General features: G+C 43.4%; 1 protein-coding gene across 1 annotated transcript; it reads left to right on the forward strand.

Moving 5' to 3' along the window:
- Positions 1 to 3785: 3785 nt before the first annotated feature.
- On the forward strand, positions 3786 to 4262 carry LOC114237111 (60S ribosomal protein L37a-like). The gene is given in 2 exon segments (XM_028165337.1): positions 3786 to 3798; positions 3940 to 4262. Coding segments are annotated over 2 exon segments (336 nt in total).
- The last annotated feature ends 10798 nt before the right edge of the window (positions 4263 to 15060 follow it).

Here is a 15060-nt window from a genome sequence, read left to right on the forward strand (position 1 = left end):
AATGCAGGGGACACGAGTTCGATCCCTGGTCCAAGAAGATCCCACGTGCTGCGGAGCAACTAAGCCTGTGCACCACAACTACTGAAGCCGACGCGCCTAGAGCTCGTGCTCCGCAACAACAGAAGCCACCGCAATGCGAAGCCAACGCACCGCAACGAACAGTAGCCCCCGCTCGCCGCAACTAGAGATAGACTGCACGCAGCAATGAAGACCCAACGCAGACAAAAATGAATAAAATTTATTAAAAAAAAAAAAAAAGCAGTGGACTGGGGCTACCCTTGCTTGCCACCACTCAGGTGGGTTCTGGTCACATAGGCTTAGAATGACCATATCATTTACTATCCAAACTTGGGGACTTCTAAGAGTGAAAGGGGTGCTCCACACATCTCTCCAGAACCACAAACCAGGTTGGTCTCGGGCAAACCCAGAGTGTATGGTTTCCCTGCTGAGACTCTCCCTTACCTTCAATTTCTTGACCTGCAAGTGGGGATGTGAACACAGTGTCCTAAGAAAGAAGGAATTTTCTGAAATAACTCAATTAGGAAAATGCATCAACATTTGAGCTAATTATGTGAAAACAATAACTAGTTGTGTAAAGGAAGGGAAAATAAAGCAGCACATTTTGAACTGGTGATGTCATTCACACCTGTCAAAGAGGCCCTAATCCAATGCCCTGGGGAGAGGTACAGTTTGTATTCAAAGGATGGGGTAGATTATCTTTTGTGAGGTTCACCAGAAAATCAAGCAGAGTGAGTTTGATCATTTACTAGAGTAACAGTAAATGAGGACCAAGAGAATAATAGGTATTAATTAGCACAAAACGTGGTAGAGTTTTAGGTACACATATACACACATAGATTGCATATTCTGGAACATTGCTAGAATCCACTTTTACAGCATAGAAATAGTGAGAAAGGGCTCCCTCTTGGCTAAGAAAGTTTTATGACTTAAGTACCCATAAATTGCTGAAGACAGATGCCGTGGCTCACACCAAGGTGAGGGTCTCCTTTGTAACTATGCGTGCACATGTAGATGCTGGATCAGATCAGTATGAAAGACAAAAGACATCAGATGAAAGCTGGACACAGAGCAGGAGACAGCCTGAATTCAGGCAGGCATCGTGCCTCAATGTCCTGTAGCTCCACCCCTCCCTTTAGTCCTGAGTGGAAACAAGAGAGCCAGCCAAGTTATGCTAGAATGCCAGGTCTTTTCCTTCATAAGAACTTAAATAAACTGCAGAGCCCTGCTGAGAAAACAGACAGCTCAACATACCCTAATGAAATACTCTTGCAGAAAGCTTCTGTGTCTCCCATTCCCTTCCTGAATTGGATCCAAACTATGACTAAAGTTCCTTCGACGGAGGGCAACCAGGGCTATTTGGGAAAGAGTGATGGAAAGTTTTCTTCTTTTTCCCAGAAAGGTCTGCCCCTTCTGTGAAGACTACTGCTAGCAGAGTGCCAGACTCTCAATGTCAAGGAACAAAAGTGGGTCTTGGTGAACTGGCCGGTGTCCAGAGCAGAAGATGCGCTGATAGTGAGAGCCTTCTCTCTCTTTTGCTGAGCCCTTCCGTGAACTCCCTGCAGAAGCCACCTGCAGCCGAGGCCTCCTGTAAATATCCCTGCTCATCCTCAAACATCCTCAAAGCCAAGTGTTTCAGAATCAACCTTTTCTTCTGTGAAAATAAAAGTTCCTCTTTCTTCCGTGTCACCTAACTTGTTTTTGTTGTTATTGTTGACTTGGGTATGTAATAAACCATCACGGAATTCATTTGTTCATGTATTCAGCAGGTATTTATTGAGAGTGTAGTGTGTGTCAGACACTGTTCTAAGAACTGGGCCACACTGGTGGATAATACAGCTGTGGTCACTGTTTTCAATGGTATTTGAGGTCCTGGAGAAGAAAGGGGAGAGAGAAGCAAATAAATGTAAAATTATACATTCTGTTAAGTCAAACAGGAAAAGAACAGGGTGACATGAGAGAATAATGGGGGGAGGAGAGCAGAGGAGGATTGTGGCAGAGACAACAGAGGCCTGAGTAGAATTTAGTCGCTCCTGGGCTCCAGTATCGAGGCCATCTCAAACACAGCAGTGCGCTTAATAGGCAAACAAAACTAGTTTATTCTAAGACAACTGCTGGTTTCCCTTCCAACCAGATGGTCATCGCTGAGCCCCTTCTTTATAGAAATTCTGGACTGCGAATTGTCCTCAGCCCCAGAAGGTGACAGGGTCTTAAAAAGGCTGAAGGACTGAGTCGTATATTTTGGGCACCTTTTACTTGGCTGTTACAAGGAGGCAAAGAATAAGACAGACATGAAGCTTGTGTTGCTCTTCACCCAAATGAGCCTCTCCCACCAATTTTAGGCCATTTCTTCTGGTCCCCAGAGGCCCACCTCCCTCCCCATTAACAGAAGGTAAATCCTGTGTTATACCCCAGCAAAAAGAGGGTGACAAAAACATAGTCTGAAAAACACCTCACAAACACAAGGAAGTTACACTTGATAAAACCCTCTGCTAATTTCAGTTCCAAATAGTGAAAAGCAGACTTCAGTGCCACTGCCTAATTTTTATTTTATTATTGTTTGGTATTGCTTAATTATCGGTTGGTGTTAAACATATATAGTTCTGCCAGGCGTTGTTCTAAGCACTTTATAAATATCAACTCATTTAATTCTCCGAACAACCCCATGAGATGGATTCCATTGTCACCCCCATTTTACAGATGAGGATACTGAGGCACAGAGAGATAAGGAGATTGCCGGGGTCACACAGCTAGTAAATGGCAGGGCACAACTTTGAACCAGCAATCTGGCTCCCGAGCCCATCTGCCTAACCATCATGTTGTGTGGCCTCTGAGTAGCATAGCTAGTATATTTAAGTAGTTACGTAAGTATTCGTAATATACTTTAAAAGAGCACACAAATTATATATATATATATCTGTCATATATATATATATATATATATGACCAACATCTTTTCTTTTATAAACTAGCATCTCTCTCATGGTTAAATAAGTGATTTCAGGACGGGGGCATTTAAGGATCTTAACGCTGTCTGGTGCTTTTGGCAAGGAAAAAGGATCAAATAAGCAAGTTATAAAGAGAAGTGAAAACCTTCCATTACAATGTTGCCATGTAGCTCCTAATTTTACCTCTGTTAGGGCAGGTACATACCTTATCATGCTGAAAGCCAGAGGGCCCAGAAGAGAAGCCCCTAATTCCCTACATTTAATTCTAAGCCTGTTTGTCTCCCCTTTTCTGTTACTCTGGGCTGTATTTCTATGAAGACAATGTTCCATGTGTTTTACAAATGGTGCTTGAAAAAGTGTACTTTGCCTGTTTTGGATCCTTGGTGTGGGTTGAGTCAGGGATTTCCATTCAGCTTTGGAAAAGACTGAAAAGCTGTCTTGCTGGAAAATTTCCACTGTCCCATTTTCCTTGGCTGTATCTTTGCTGCCTGTTACCAGCAAGATTAACTCATCCTGAAGTTTTGCATGAAAACTAATTTTGAGTTTCTTTTGCTCTTGTCATTTGCTTCTTGCCCCAGACCAGAATTCTCTAGTGGTCTCAGTCCCAACACCAAGGCACTGTCCTCTGTAATTTAACAGCAGAGGGTGCTGTGAGCCTGTGGTTGCCCAGGCCTCCGCCAGAAAAAGAAGATAAAAGAGCCTCCGCTGATTCAGCCAGCCTGAAAGAGGGCTTCTCATTGTCTTGGCCCCTTGTGGCTACTGAAGATCTTGCCTGGGAGACGTGGAGTAGTGAGACGTTTCTCAAAAAGCCAGCAGGGAATGAAGAGACAAGGTGTGGCCTTCTGGAAATGATTTGTCATTTGTGTTTTTGAGTTTTAACCCTTCTCTGGTCAAATTGATGCTTGATATTTTATGCCCTTACCTTCATGAAGACCAGAGATTCTGAATAGTGCTGAATCCTAACTTAATTCAGAAAACAGCATCTGCTTTCTGGGCTCAGCCTTAGTTTGCAGCGACAAGGCTAAATGCACTAAGAAGGTCAGAATCATCAGTAAATATGGGACCTGTTTTGATGCCTCCCTCAGGAGAATGGTGAAGAAAATTGAAATCCGCCAGCACTCCAAGTACACTTGTTCCTTCTGAGGTGAAACCAAAATGAAGAGCTGAGTTGTGGGGACCAGGCACTGGGGTTCCTGCACGAAAATTGTAGCTGGTGGTGTCGGAACCTCCCAGCCCACTTCTGCAGTCACAGTAACGTCTGCCCTCAGAAGACTGAAGGCATGCAAAGGCCAGTAGAAGCTCCACCATTTGAAACATTGCTAGCCCATAATAAATAGCTTGATTTATGTAACAAACACACAAAACAGAAAACAGCATTCATTATTCCCATTTTCCAGGACCCCCTGGAAACTCCCCCTGAATTCCTCTATACTGATGCTATCAATGGCTGCAGTAAGACAACAGGGAACATTTCTTTCTTTTTTTCATCTTTTTGTAAGCTGAGACTTGAATGCTACCTCCAGGTTATCTCTCAATTTTTCTCAGTCTTCCTGAAATTCTGCATCTTTAACTCTTTTTTTTTTTTTTTCCAGCTTCTTGACTTCCTACAACGTTTTTCATGTCTTGATTATTGACAGAAAGCAATAGCAACGTTTTGTATTTCTGGCTATTTCAGTTACCTTTGCTCTAAGCAAATTTGCTTTATAAGATATATTTTTATAAAATCCTTCACACCAGGCTTTCATGGCAAGATAGGCTAAGTTCATAAAATAACCTGATGGACACACTCAATTTGCTATTTCTGACAAGTGTAGAATATATCTATCTCGGAGAGCTGGCTTCAACTGTTTCTATGTGATTTCACAACCACAGTGAGAGAAGGGGCTATGGGGATGCGGAGGGAACTTGGGCAATGTGTGAGAAAAGTTGTGGTGGCAGACTGGCCTCTGATGGCATCAGCAGTCACCCGGAATATAAACTTGTCAAGATTCAGACCTGAGCAAAGCAAAGATACTGCTAGACAGACAAGGACTCCGAAAGGTTATTGCCTGTGCTCCCTTTCCGGACAAACAAACAATATTTGATTTGATGTGTTGGATAAACTCCAGCCAAACAAGAGAAGAATTCAACAAAGAGGAAAACATAGGATATAAGAAACTGAAACTGAGAACTGCAGGGAAAGAAAAGCTGCTTTACGGGGCAACAAACATTGAAGAGCTGATTAGAAACATCTAAACAATCACAAAAGGCACACTGTTCAAGAAAGTCACGATCTGAAAATAAAGCAAACTATAGTTTTTAAATGACTCTGAGAACTGAAGAAGCAAAAGGAGCAGCATCTTCCAGACTATGAAGGCCGTGCCTCCTTTAGCTAGGTAATTCGGGGTGGGAGTGGGGAGTGGGGAGTGGGATTGACGGATGCTCTAATTTTGTGAACCATCATTTTGGATTTATAAAAGTTGCTAACCACAATTGTTTCCCCATGATGCACTTTGTTGTTTCTTTTAACTTTGACTGCCTTTTATAGAATAGTTTTATAGGATCTTTTTAGGTGATGTATTCAAATTATTTACCAATTGCTATGGCATGAGCCCTGACCAATTTCAACAAATATTTATTGAGTGCCTCCATGTGCCAGACATTACTCTAGGTGCTTGGAATACATCAGTGAACAAAACAATTCCTGCCCAAGTAGAGCTTACCTTATAGTGATGCAGACACATCAGAAACAATAAATCAGTAAGAGAAGACAAAAGAAAGGGAGCAGGAAAGAGAAGGAGGATTGGGAATGCAGAGGGTAGGAACAGGGCGAGGAAAGTAGTAGCGTGGATGGAAATTTAAAATCGGGTGGTCATGGAAGGCTTCATTGAGAAGATGAGACTCAAGCAAAGACTTGACAGAGATGAGGACATCAGGCAAGCGGGTATCTGAGGGCAGAGCGTGGGGGCAGAGGAGCAGCTGGTGCCAAGCCCTCAGGCTGGAGTGCGCCTAGTCTGCTGCAGGGACCGCAAGGAGCCACGGTGGCTGGAGTGGGGGCTGCAGTGGAAGGAGAGGAGCGAGATCAGTGTCCTTGTCCCTCCATCCCTCCACCAGCCGGGGAGGCGTGCAGCTCTTACTCTGAATGACATCTCACCCACTGAAGCATCTTAAGCACAAAGGCCAGGGTCTGACTTTCATTTTAAAATGATCACAATGGTTGTACTGATGAAAAAAGACTGTAGGAGGCATGGGAGGAAGCAGGGCGTCTGTCAGGAGGCTGATGCTGCCATCCAGGTGAGAGAAGATGGCACCTTGGATCCAGATGGGCAGTGGTGGGTTCTGGATATACTTGAAAGTTAGAGCCGTTGGGATTTCCTGACCAACTGGATGTGGGAGTGAGGGGGGGAGAGGGGTGAAGGACCACTCCTGGGCTTGGAGGATGGTGTCGATCCAGGAGGGGCTGGAGCAGGACCCTGGGAGCCCCTTGCTGGCCCTTCAATGCTGTGGCGGTGTTAGGGGAGCCCCCCGGGAGGCAGGAGGTGCCAGGACAGCAGGGGCGCTTGGGGAGTTCCGCACAGCATGTCTGTTTCCGTGCTTACCCGCTGTTGGCAGCCCTGGATGTTGTGCTTATGGCTCAGCTTTTCCTCATTCTTTTCTCTTGGAGAATGAACCTAAAAGTAGGCTTAGATCTTAAACTTATTTTAAATTAAAAAATAGGTTTTTGATTCTCCAGTCAGATATCAGCAAGGTCTTCTGATTTTTAGGGGACAGTTGACTAAGTTTAACTACCTGAAAACAAATGTTACTCATTAAGAGACATTAGTTAATTAAAAAAAAATACCGAAAGTATACTAAACAAAAAAGAAAAAAATTAGGGAAAGCCTGAAACCTTTGGACACCACAGTTTTCTTTTTTTTTAATTTTTTAATTTTATTTATTTTTTTATACAGCAGGTTCTTATTAGTTATCTATTTTATACATATTAGTTTATTTTTGTCAGTCCCAATCTCCCAATTCATCCCACCTGCCCCCCCCCGCCGCCCCGCCACTTTCCCCCCTTGGTGGACACCACAGTTTTTATCCTGACATTTTGATTGGAAGGGTGTTGTAACTCAGGAGACATTTTCTCACAAAAGTACATACTTTGGGACTTCCCTGGTGGTGCAGTTGTTAAGAATCCGCCTGCCAGTGCAGGGGACACGGGTTCGAGCCCTGGTCCAGGAAGATCCCACATGCCGCGGAGCAACTAAGCCCGTGCGCCACAACTACTGAGCCTGCGCTCTAGAGCCCTCGAGCCGCAACTACTGAGCCCTCGTGCCACAACTACTGAAGCCCGTGAGCCTAGAGTCCGTGCTCCACAACAAAGAGTAGCCCCTGCTCACTGCAACTAGAGAAAGCCTGCACGCAGCAACGAAGACCCAACACAGCCAAAAATAAATTAAAAAAAAAAAAAAAAAAAAAGAATGGCTGGCTTCAGGAGGCTGCCTCCAACAAGAATTCTGGCCCTGGCCAGTGAATGCACACGCTCATGTGCGCATGTGTGTGCATGTGTGTGCATTGGGAGGTTGTGTTTCCTGCTGTTAATGGAAAGAGGACAGGTTGATCAACTAGAACAAAGAGACCAACCCAATGGACATCACTGTCAACAAAGAGACAGCATGACGGTAGTTGCCAAGGAATATGAGGAATAAAAAGAAGAAGGAAGTACGATTATATTGTGGGTGAAGGAATAAAACTTTAAGCAGAAATATTGTAGGTAAAATAAAATAAGATAAAAGATTTTATATTAGAAAAAATGTAATTTTAATTGGAAAAATCATTGTGAACTCATGACCTTTAACAGAAATATGTTTTTCTGACTGACCATTAATATCAGCACTTCTGCCAACCCCTGACTCTCACTGAAAGGAATTGAGACTTCTTGAAGGAGGATTCTGCATCTTGGAGCAAGGAAAATTTAGGATGGGCTTAGAAAACAAGGGTTTCAGACAGGTAATGGTGGAAGGATAAGGAAGCCATGGACCAAAATGCAACAATTTTGACACCAAAAGAGAAAAAACAATTATGATTGACTGAAATGGGTAGAGTGTGTGAAAAACCTCAAGATAAAGAAGTTGATATATGATTTCTTAAAAGGATAAATATACCAAAATATGTTAACTTTAATCAATAGAGTGTCAATAAATCTGGATTTTAAAAATTAAATTAGTAGCCTCATACATTTGTTACTGTGTAATCAGGAAAGTGTGACTACAAGAAATTAATGTGAGACAGATAGTTCTGGAAAAAGGTAGAAATTGTACCAAGAACAGGAAAGACTGATCAAGACTAGTGGTCACACATAATAAACAGAAAGTATATGTGTGGGGGTCTCACAGTGGAGCAACTCCAAAGTTTTCCAAGATGAAGAATTACCCGAATATTCTAAAGGGGAGAGGGGACACTTCCAGAGCTCACTGTTAATCATAATGAGATATGACAAAGCACACATACATTTTAAATATAATTACAACAGACCCGGTCAGTACTGCATATCATCCAAATGATGAGACAGTGGGATTTGGCTAAGCAAGATTGTAGAATGCACTATTTTGGTGAGAGACACCAGGTTCCAAGGGATGAATTAGTACAATCTATTGATGTAGCAAGTCAAGTTTAAGTAGAAAACGGGATCTTGGGTTGGAAAGTACGACCAGATCCATATCCTGATCCAGAAGGTTTAGAATGTGGAAACCTAATCTTGGCTGGTCAGAGATAGTATTTTTTTTTTTCTCTTGGTTCTGAAGATTACTGTAACCCTACGAAGACATAGGGAAAAAAAATTGCTGTGAGCGTACGAGAGTGCCAAATAATCCTAGAAAGGGAACCCAAGAAAGTAAGAATAATATATACAGCGATGATGAAGGTGAACATTGACACCCACAGTGTTATGACTTATGTAACCACTTAAGTGTAACTGCCTAATAATGAGTTCTGCTATCTCTGTGGCGTTCTGTGGATGTTTTCTCTGCTTTTATGATATTCAAAGCATCATAAAGGGGACAGGGAACTGGAGTGTCACAGGGGCTGAGGCAATGTGGTGACTGCTGTTAAGACACTAAGAGGTCTGTGACCTTCAATGAAAAGATAAAGTCCCACCCTGAAAGCCCTGGGGTTGAAGCAGGATTCAGTTCACACTTTCTGCCTCACCCTAGAACCTTTGGGAGTCAATCTATCTTGAAAAATAAAGGCAAGTCTTAGTCATGACTTTCTCATCATCAGCTGCTTCAAGAGTTTGTTCCCCGCCTACTGGGGAGTAAACCTCTCCTGGGAACCCAGAGGCCAAAGTTTCTCCATAGCCTACCCTGGCCTTTGGGTTTTCAACCTCTTTCTAATTTTCCGTTGGGAGCCTAAGAATGTCTTTTTATTGAGTCATTTGTGGAACTCGAAGCTACTCGAATTTATAATTTGTTAGCTGGTTTTTCCAACTATTTTCCAGCAAATAGCTGTCTATTTTTCATGTATCAGTCAACAGAGACTTTCGGAGGCCACCTCTGTGTTAGGCCCTGAGGCATGGTGGTGATCAGAGCAGGCACGAGCTGCCCTCACGGGGCTTGTAAGGGTCTAGTGGGGAAGACAGACGTGGCTCAATAAATCACACACCTGACACTTGCTAGAGAGGAAGGGTAAAGGGGGAGCTATGCATGGGCTTATCAGGGGCTCTTGATCTAGCCTGGGGGTGTGGGGTGGTTTCCTTGAGAAACTGATATGGAATGGGAAGGAATTTTCTTGTGAAGTGGGGGAAGAGTGTTCTGAGAAGAGGGCTGTGCAAAAGCCCCGAGGAACCAGGCTGTAGTACACAGACCAAGGCGAAGGTGGCGAGACACCACCCAAGGTGCAGATCAAGCTGACTCCTGGAGGCCATATAAAGATTTTTTTCTTTTTTTGTGGTAAGAGCTTTATTGAGATCATTCACATACCATAGAATTTATTTATTTAACTTGTACAGTTCATTGGTTTTTAGTAGATCCACAAAGTTAAATAATCACTACAACCAATTTTAAAACATTTTCATCACCCTCCCACCACCCCCAAGGAAACTTTATACCCTTTGGCAGTAATCCCCATTCTCCCCATTTGGGTTCTGGACCCAGTTTCAATGTGTGTATGTGGGTGTTTCCCCAAACATCCAACAAGCAATTATGGGGACACAGCCTGGGTGTCCTACAATTCAACTCAATTCTGACACCGTCTACCTGGACATTGAGGTTAAGGGCTCAGTTCTCCAAGACTGCCCTCCCCTCCAACCCTCCATTCAGAGGCCAGTCTTTTTTTTTTTTTTTTTTGGCGGCGCATCATGCGGGATCTTCCCTGACCAGGGCTCGAACCCCTGTCCCCTGCACTGGTGAGCAGATTCTTAACCACTGCACCACCAGGGAAGTCCCCAGAGGGTAGTCTTAAGCCCGGGTTGTCACCTGTGCCTCTGACCCACTGACTATAGATCAGAGGTTCCATCGACCCCCTCCTTGGGTTCGACTAACTTGCTAAGTGGCTCAGAGAACTCAGAGAAACATTTTACTTAACTAAATTACCGATTTATTATAAGAGGATATAAACTGAGAAACAGCCAGACAGAAGAGATGCCTAGGGCAATGTATGGGGAAAAGTCATGGAGCTTCCATGCTCTCTCCACACACCCCACTCTCCCCAAATCTCTTTGTGTTCGCCAACCCGGAAGCTCTCCAAACCCCACCCTTCTGGGTTTTTAGGGAGGCTTCATTACATAGGCATGACGGATTACATAATTGGCCATTGGCAGTTGATTCAACCTCCAGTCCCTAGCCCCTCCCCGGAGGTCAGGAGGGTGCGACTGAAAGTTCCAACCTTCTCGTCACGTGGTTGGTTCCCTAGCAACCAGCCCCCATCCTTAGGTGCTTTCCAAATGTCACCTCATTAACATAAACTCGGGTGTGGTTGAAAGAGATTTGTTATGAATATCAAGACACCTTTATTGCTCTTATCACTTAGAAACTCCAAGGGTTTCAGGAACTCTGTGCCAAAAACCAGGGACTAACACCACGTATATTTTTTATTACATCATATACTAGGCTGGTATGTTTTGAGTTTGAGGCACTGTAAGAAATACAGGTTAAATGGGTAGTTGAATGAACAGCTCTAGAAAGCAGTGGAGACTGGTCTGGAAGGAGATAATTTGACAGTCACTGGGAGACAGGCAGAGGCCCTGCAGGAAACAGATGTATGCTCCAACTGCTTGCTTTGAGGAGAGTTTAAGAAAGGGGCTGTTGTAGGGTTGAAGGAAATCAATTAAAAAAGAGAGCAGGGACGTTCCTGGTGGTGCAGTGGTTAAGAATCCTCCTGCCAATGCAGGGGACACGGGTTCGAGCCCTGGTCCGGGTAGATCCCACATGTCGCGGAGCAACTAAGCTTGTGCGTCACAACTACTGGGCCCGTGTGCCTAGAGCCACCGCAATGAGAAGCCCGAGAACCACATCGAAGAGTAGCTCCCACTCGCTGCAATGAAGACCCAATGCAGCCAAAAATAAACAAATAAAAAAAAATTTTAATGTGGCATGTTTTTTTTGTTTTTTGTTTTTTTTTTTAATTTTTTTTTTTTTTATAGCTACTTTATTTATTTATTTATTTATTTTTGGCTGTGTTGGGTCTTCGGTTCGTGCGAGGGCTTTCTCTAGTTACGGCAAGTGGGGGCCACTCTTCATCGCGGTGCGGGGACCGCTCTTCATCGCGGTGCGCGGGCCTTTCACTATCGCGGCCCCTCCCGTTGCGGGGCACAGGCTCCAGACGCGCAGGCTCAGTAGTTGTGGCTCACGGGCCCAGCTGCTCCGTGGCATGTGGGATCTTCCCAGACCAGGGCTCGAACCCGTGTCCCCTGCATTAGCAGGCAGATTCTCAACCACTGCGCCACCAGGGAAGCCCTAATGTGGCATGTTTTAAAAAAAAAGTACATAACTGGAGGGATTATATTTGCAGAACAGAAAGTAAATATTTAAAAAAAAAAAAGAGAGAATGTCCTTATTCTTAGGAGCTATGTGAAGTACTTAGAAGTGAAGGAGTCCTGATGTCTGAAAATTACTCTTAAATGAATGACCAAAAAATAAGAATATGTATATATATCTAGTGAGAGAGAGTGATAAGGCAAGTAAGACAAAATGTGACTAGTTGGTGATTTAGACACAGGGCGTATAAAAGTTCATTGCACTTTATTTATTTTTTTTTTTTTAAGGATTTTCTTATTTATTTATTTATTTATTTATTTATTTTTGGCTGTGTTGGGTCTTCGGTTCGTGCGAGGGCTTTCTCCAGTTGCGGCAAGCGGGGGCCACTCTTCATCGCGGTGCGGGGACCGCTCTTCATCGCGGTGCGCGGGCCTTTCTCTATCGCGGCCCCTCCCGTCGCGGGGCACAGGCTCCAGACGCGCAGGCTCAGCAATTGTGGCTCACGGGCCCAGCTGCTCCGTGGCATGTGGGATCTTCCCAGACCAGGGCTCGAACCCGTGTCCCCTGCATTAGCAGGCAGACTCTCAACCACTGCGCCACCAGGGAAGCCCTGCACTTTATTTTTTATTTTAAAAAATTTTCAAAATAAAAAGTAGGGAAAAAACTAACACCTTAGTATAGAACAACTGAGAAAAAATAGAAACACGGAAAGAAGAAAATACCCATGATTCCACCACCTAAAGATAGTCAATGTTGACATTTTGGTGTATTTCCTTTCATTTTTCTTAGGCACTTAAAAACTGTATTTGATGTTAGTATATATACACACAGACCCACTGATAGTTTAAATTTAAATAAGACATGTTTGAATAACACATTGTTTCAACTTAGATGAGTAGAAGGGAACAGAAATAATTCTAAATATTCAGAAGTTTTTAAAAGAACCTAAAATTGGGGACTTCCCTGGTGGTCCACAGGTTGAGACTCCGCACTCCCAATGCAGGGGGCCTGGGTTCGATCCCTGGTCAGGGAACTAGATCCTGCATGCAGCAGCTAAGATCCCACATGCCCCAACTAAAGATCCTGCACGCCACAGCAAAGACCTTGCACGTGGCAACTAAGATCCAACACAGCCAAGTAAATAAAGTAAATAAATAAATACTAAAAAAAAAAAAAGGAACCTAAAAAATTCGATATTCTAGTGCATCATTTAACCATGTATGAGCCATTTTTCTATTGCAGTACCTCAGGCAGTATGGTACGGTGGTCAGAGCCCAGGCATGGTGGTCAATTGCCTGGGTTTGAATCTGGCTCAGACTAGCTCTGTGACCTTGAGGAAGTTTCTTAGCTTTCTGATTCTGCTTCCTCCTCTGTAAAGTGGTGATAATAATTCGCGTTGGGAGGATGAAGCAAGTTATATGTGCAAAGTCTTTAGAAAAGTGACAGGCATCTCACCATCACCACCATCATCACCACCATCATCACCATCACCATTATGATCATCACCACCACCATCATCATCATCACCACCACCATCACTATCACCACCATCATCATCATCATCATCACTATTATTAGCTCAAGGAACCAGGTGGTAAGGATGACTCAGTAAGTTATTTTTTGTTTTGTTTTGGTTTTGATTCTTAAACCAAAGAGACCAAGGTCCTCAAGAATTCACAATCCTTAGAAGTCACCTACAGATAGTGATTAATCTGAATCTCAAAGGCACAGAATCAGCTTATTTCTCTCTCTGCTGGTGCCATCACCCCAAAGGCAGCAAAGACAAGAGAGCAAGTCCTTCCTTTTTTTTTATTTTTGGCCGCAACCAAGGATCGAACCCATGCCCCTCGCAGTGGAAGAGTGGAGTCCTAAACACTGGACCACCAGGGAATTCCCTTTTTTTTTTTTTTTTAAATTTTTTACCTCCTTTCTTTTTATTTTCCACCTCTCTCCTTATCCTCCTTACCAAGTCTTTCTGATCGCTTGTCACTTGCCAGCTTTAAATTCTCCTCAAAACTATCTCAGCCTCAGATATCGTCAGCTGACATTACTTCCCAGAACCTTGGTGTCATTTTCTATTCTGCCTGGAATACAGCTGCTTCATTCCAGCACTTGTGGGGTAGCATTCTATCAAGTTAGCCTAAAAGAGCTCGTCTCTGGCTACACAAAGAGTGCTTCCATCCTTATTTTTGTTTTGTTTTGAAATTTTTTAACTGCCCTCCCCTACTGAAGATCATGGAAGAATAAGAGAAGATAAAAGTCAATCTTACTGTATAGCGTGGGAAACCTGGTTAGACATTTGAAATGCCCAAATATACCACAATCTGACTAGAGAATATTCTGGCAGTGGGTAACAACAGCTATGAAACTTTTCAAACCTTTGACCCAGTATTACCAGTTTTGGGAATATACCCCAAAGAAATAAACTAAAAGGGAAAAAATGTAACTCGTGCAAAGATGTTTGTGTGCTGCTATTTTTAAGAGTGAAGAATTGGAAATAATCCAAATGCCAAATAAGGGAATGGCTTGGCAAATTATGGTATAGGGACATAAGGAGAGAGACACCAGGGAACGATTTTCAAGGACAGGAGTATAGCCTCTGCTGGCTCTAGGGAATGTGTAGATTAAATTATTTTAAGTGACAAAGAACAACAAATGAAAAGTTTGCAACTGTGTAAAATGTGTGTTGTGCAGAAAAGTTTGGAAGTGAATTTTGAGGAAAGGAAAATGTAGTTCAGAGTTGAGTGTGATACCTCTGCTGTAAAGCTGCATGTGAATTACTGGAAAGTTGTGAACTGCCATAAAGTTGCAAACATCTATTGCAGTACCTTCTGGGGTCTGACCCTTTTGACAGCTATAAGAGCACAGCAGGTAGATAATCGTAATATAAATCAACCAGTGGGCTTTGTTTTGCCCCTGCAGTAGAAACACAAGAGGCAACATCTTCATAGTTCTGTGCCAAGGCCTGGGAAAATATGAACTCTGGCATCAGAAGTCTTTGCTCTAGAATCTAGAGACACCAAGAGCTGCAGAAAAGACATGCTGGGTATTAAAACCTGTTTGGAATCAGACCCCTGGCAGATCAATACTCAGATCTTGCTGAGGGCTCACCAATAACCAGGCAAGTGGCGGGGACTTATTTTTTTAACAGGGAGAGAGGA

The sequence above is a fragment of the Balaenoptera acutorostrata genome, chromosome 20 (genome assembly GCF_949987535.1).
Source record: "Balaenoptera acutorostrata chromosome 20, mBalAcu1.1, whole genome shotgun sequence".
Classification (NCBI taxonomy): Eukaryota; Metazoa; Chordata; class Mammalia; order Artiodactyla; family Balaenopteridae; genus Balaenoptera; species Balaenoptera acutorostrata.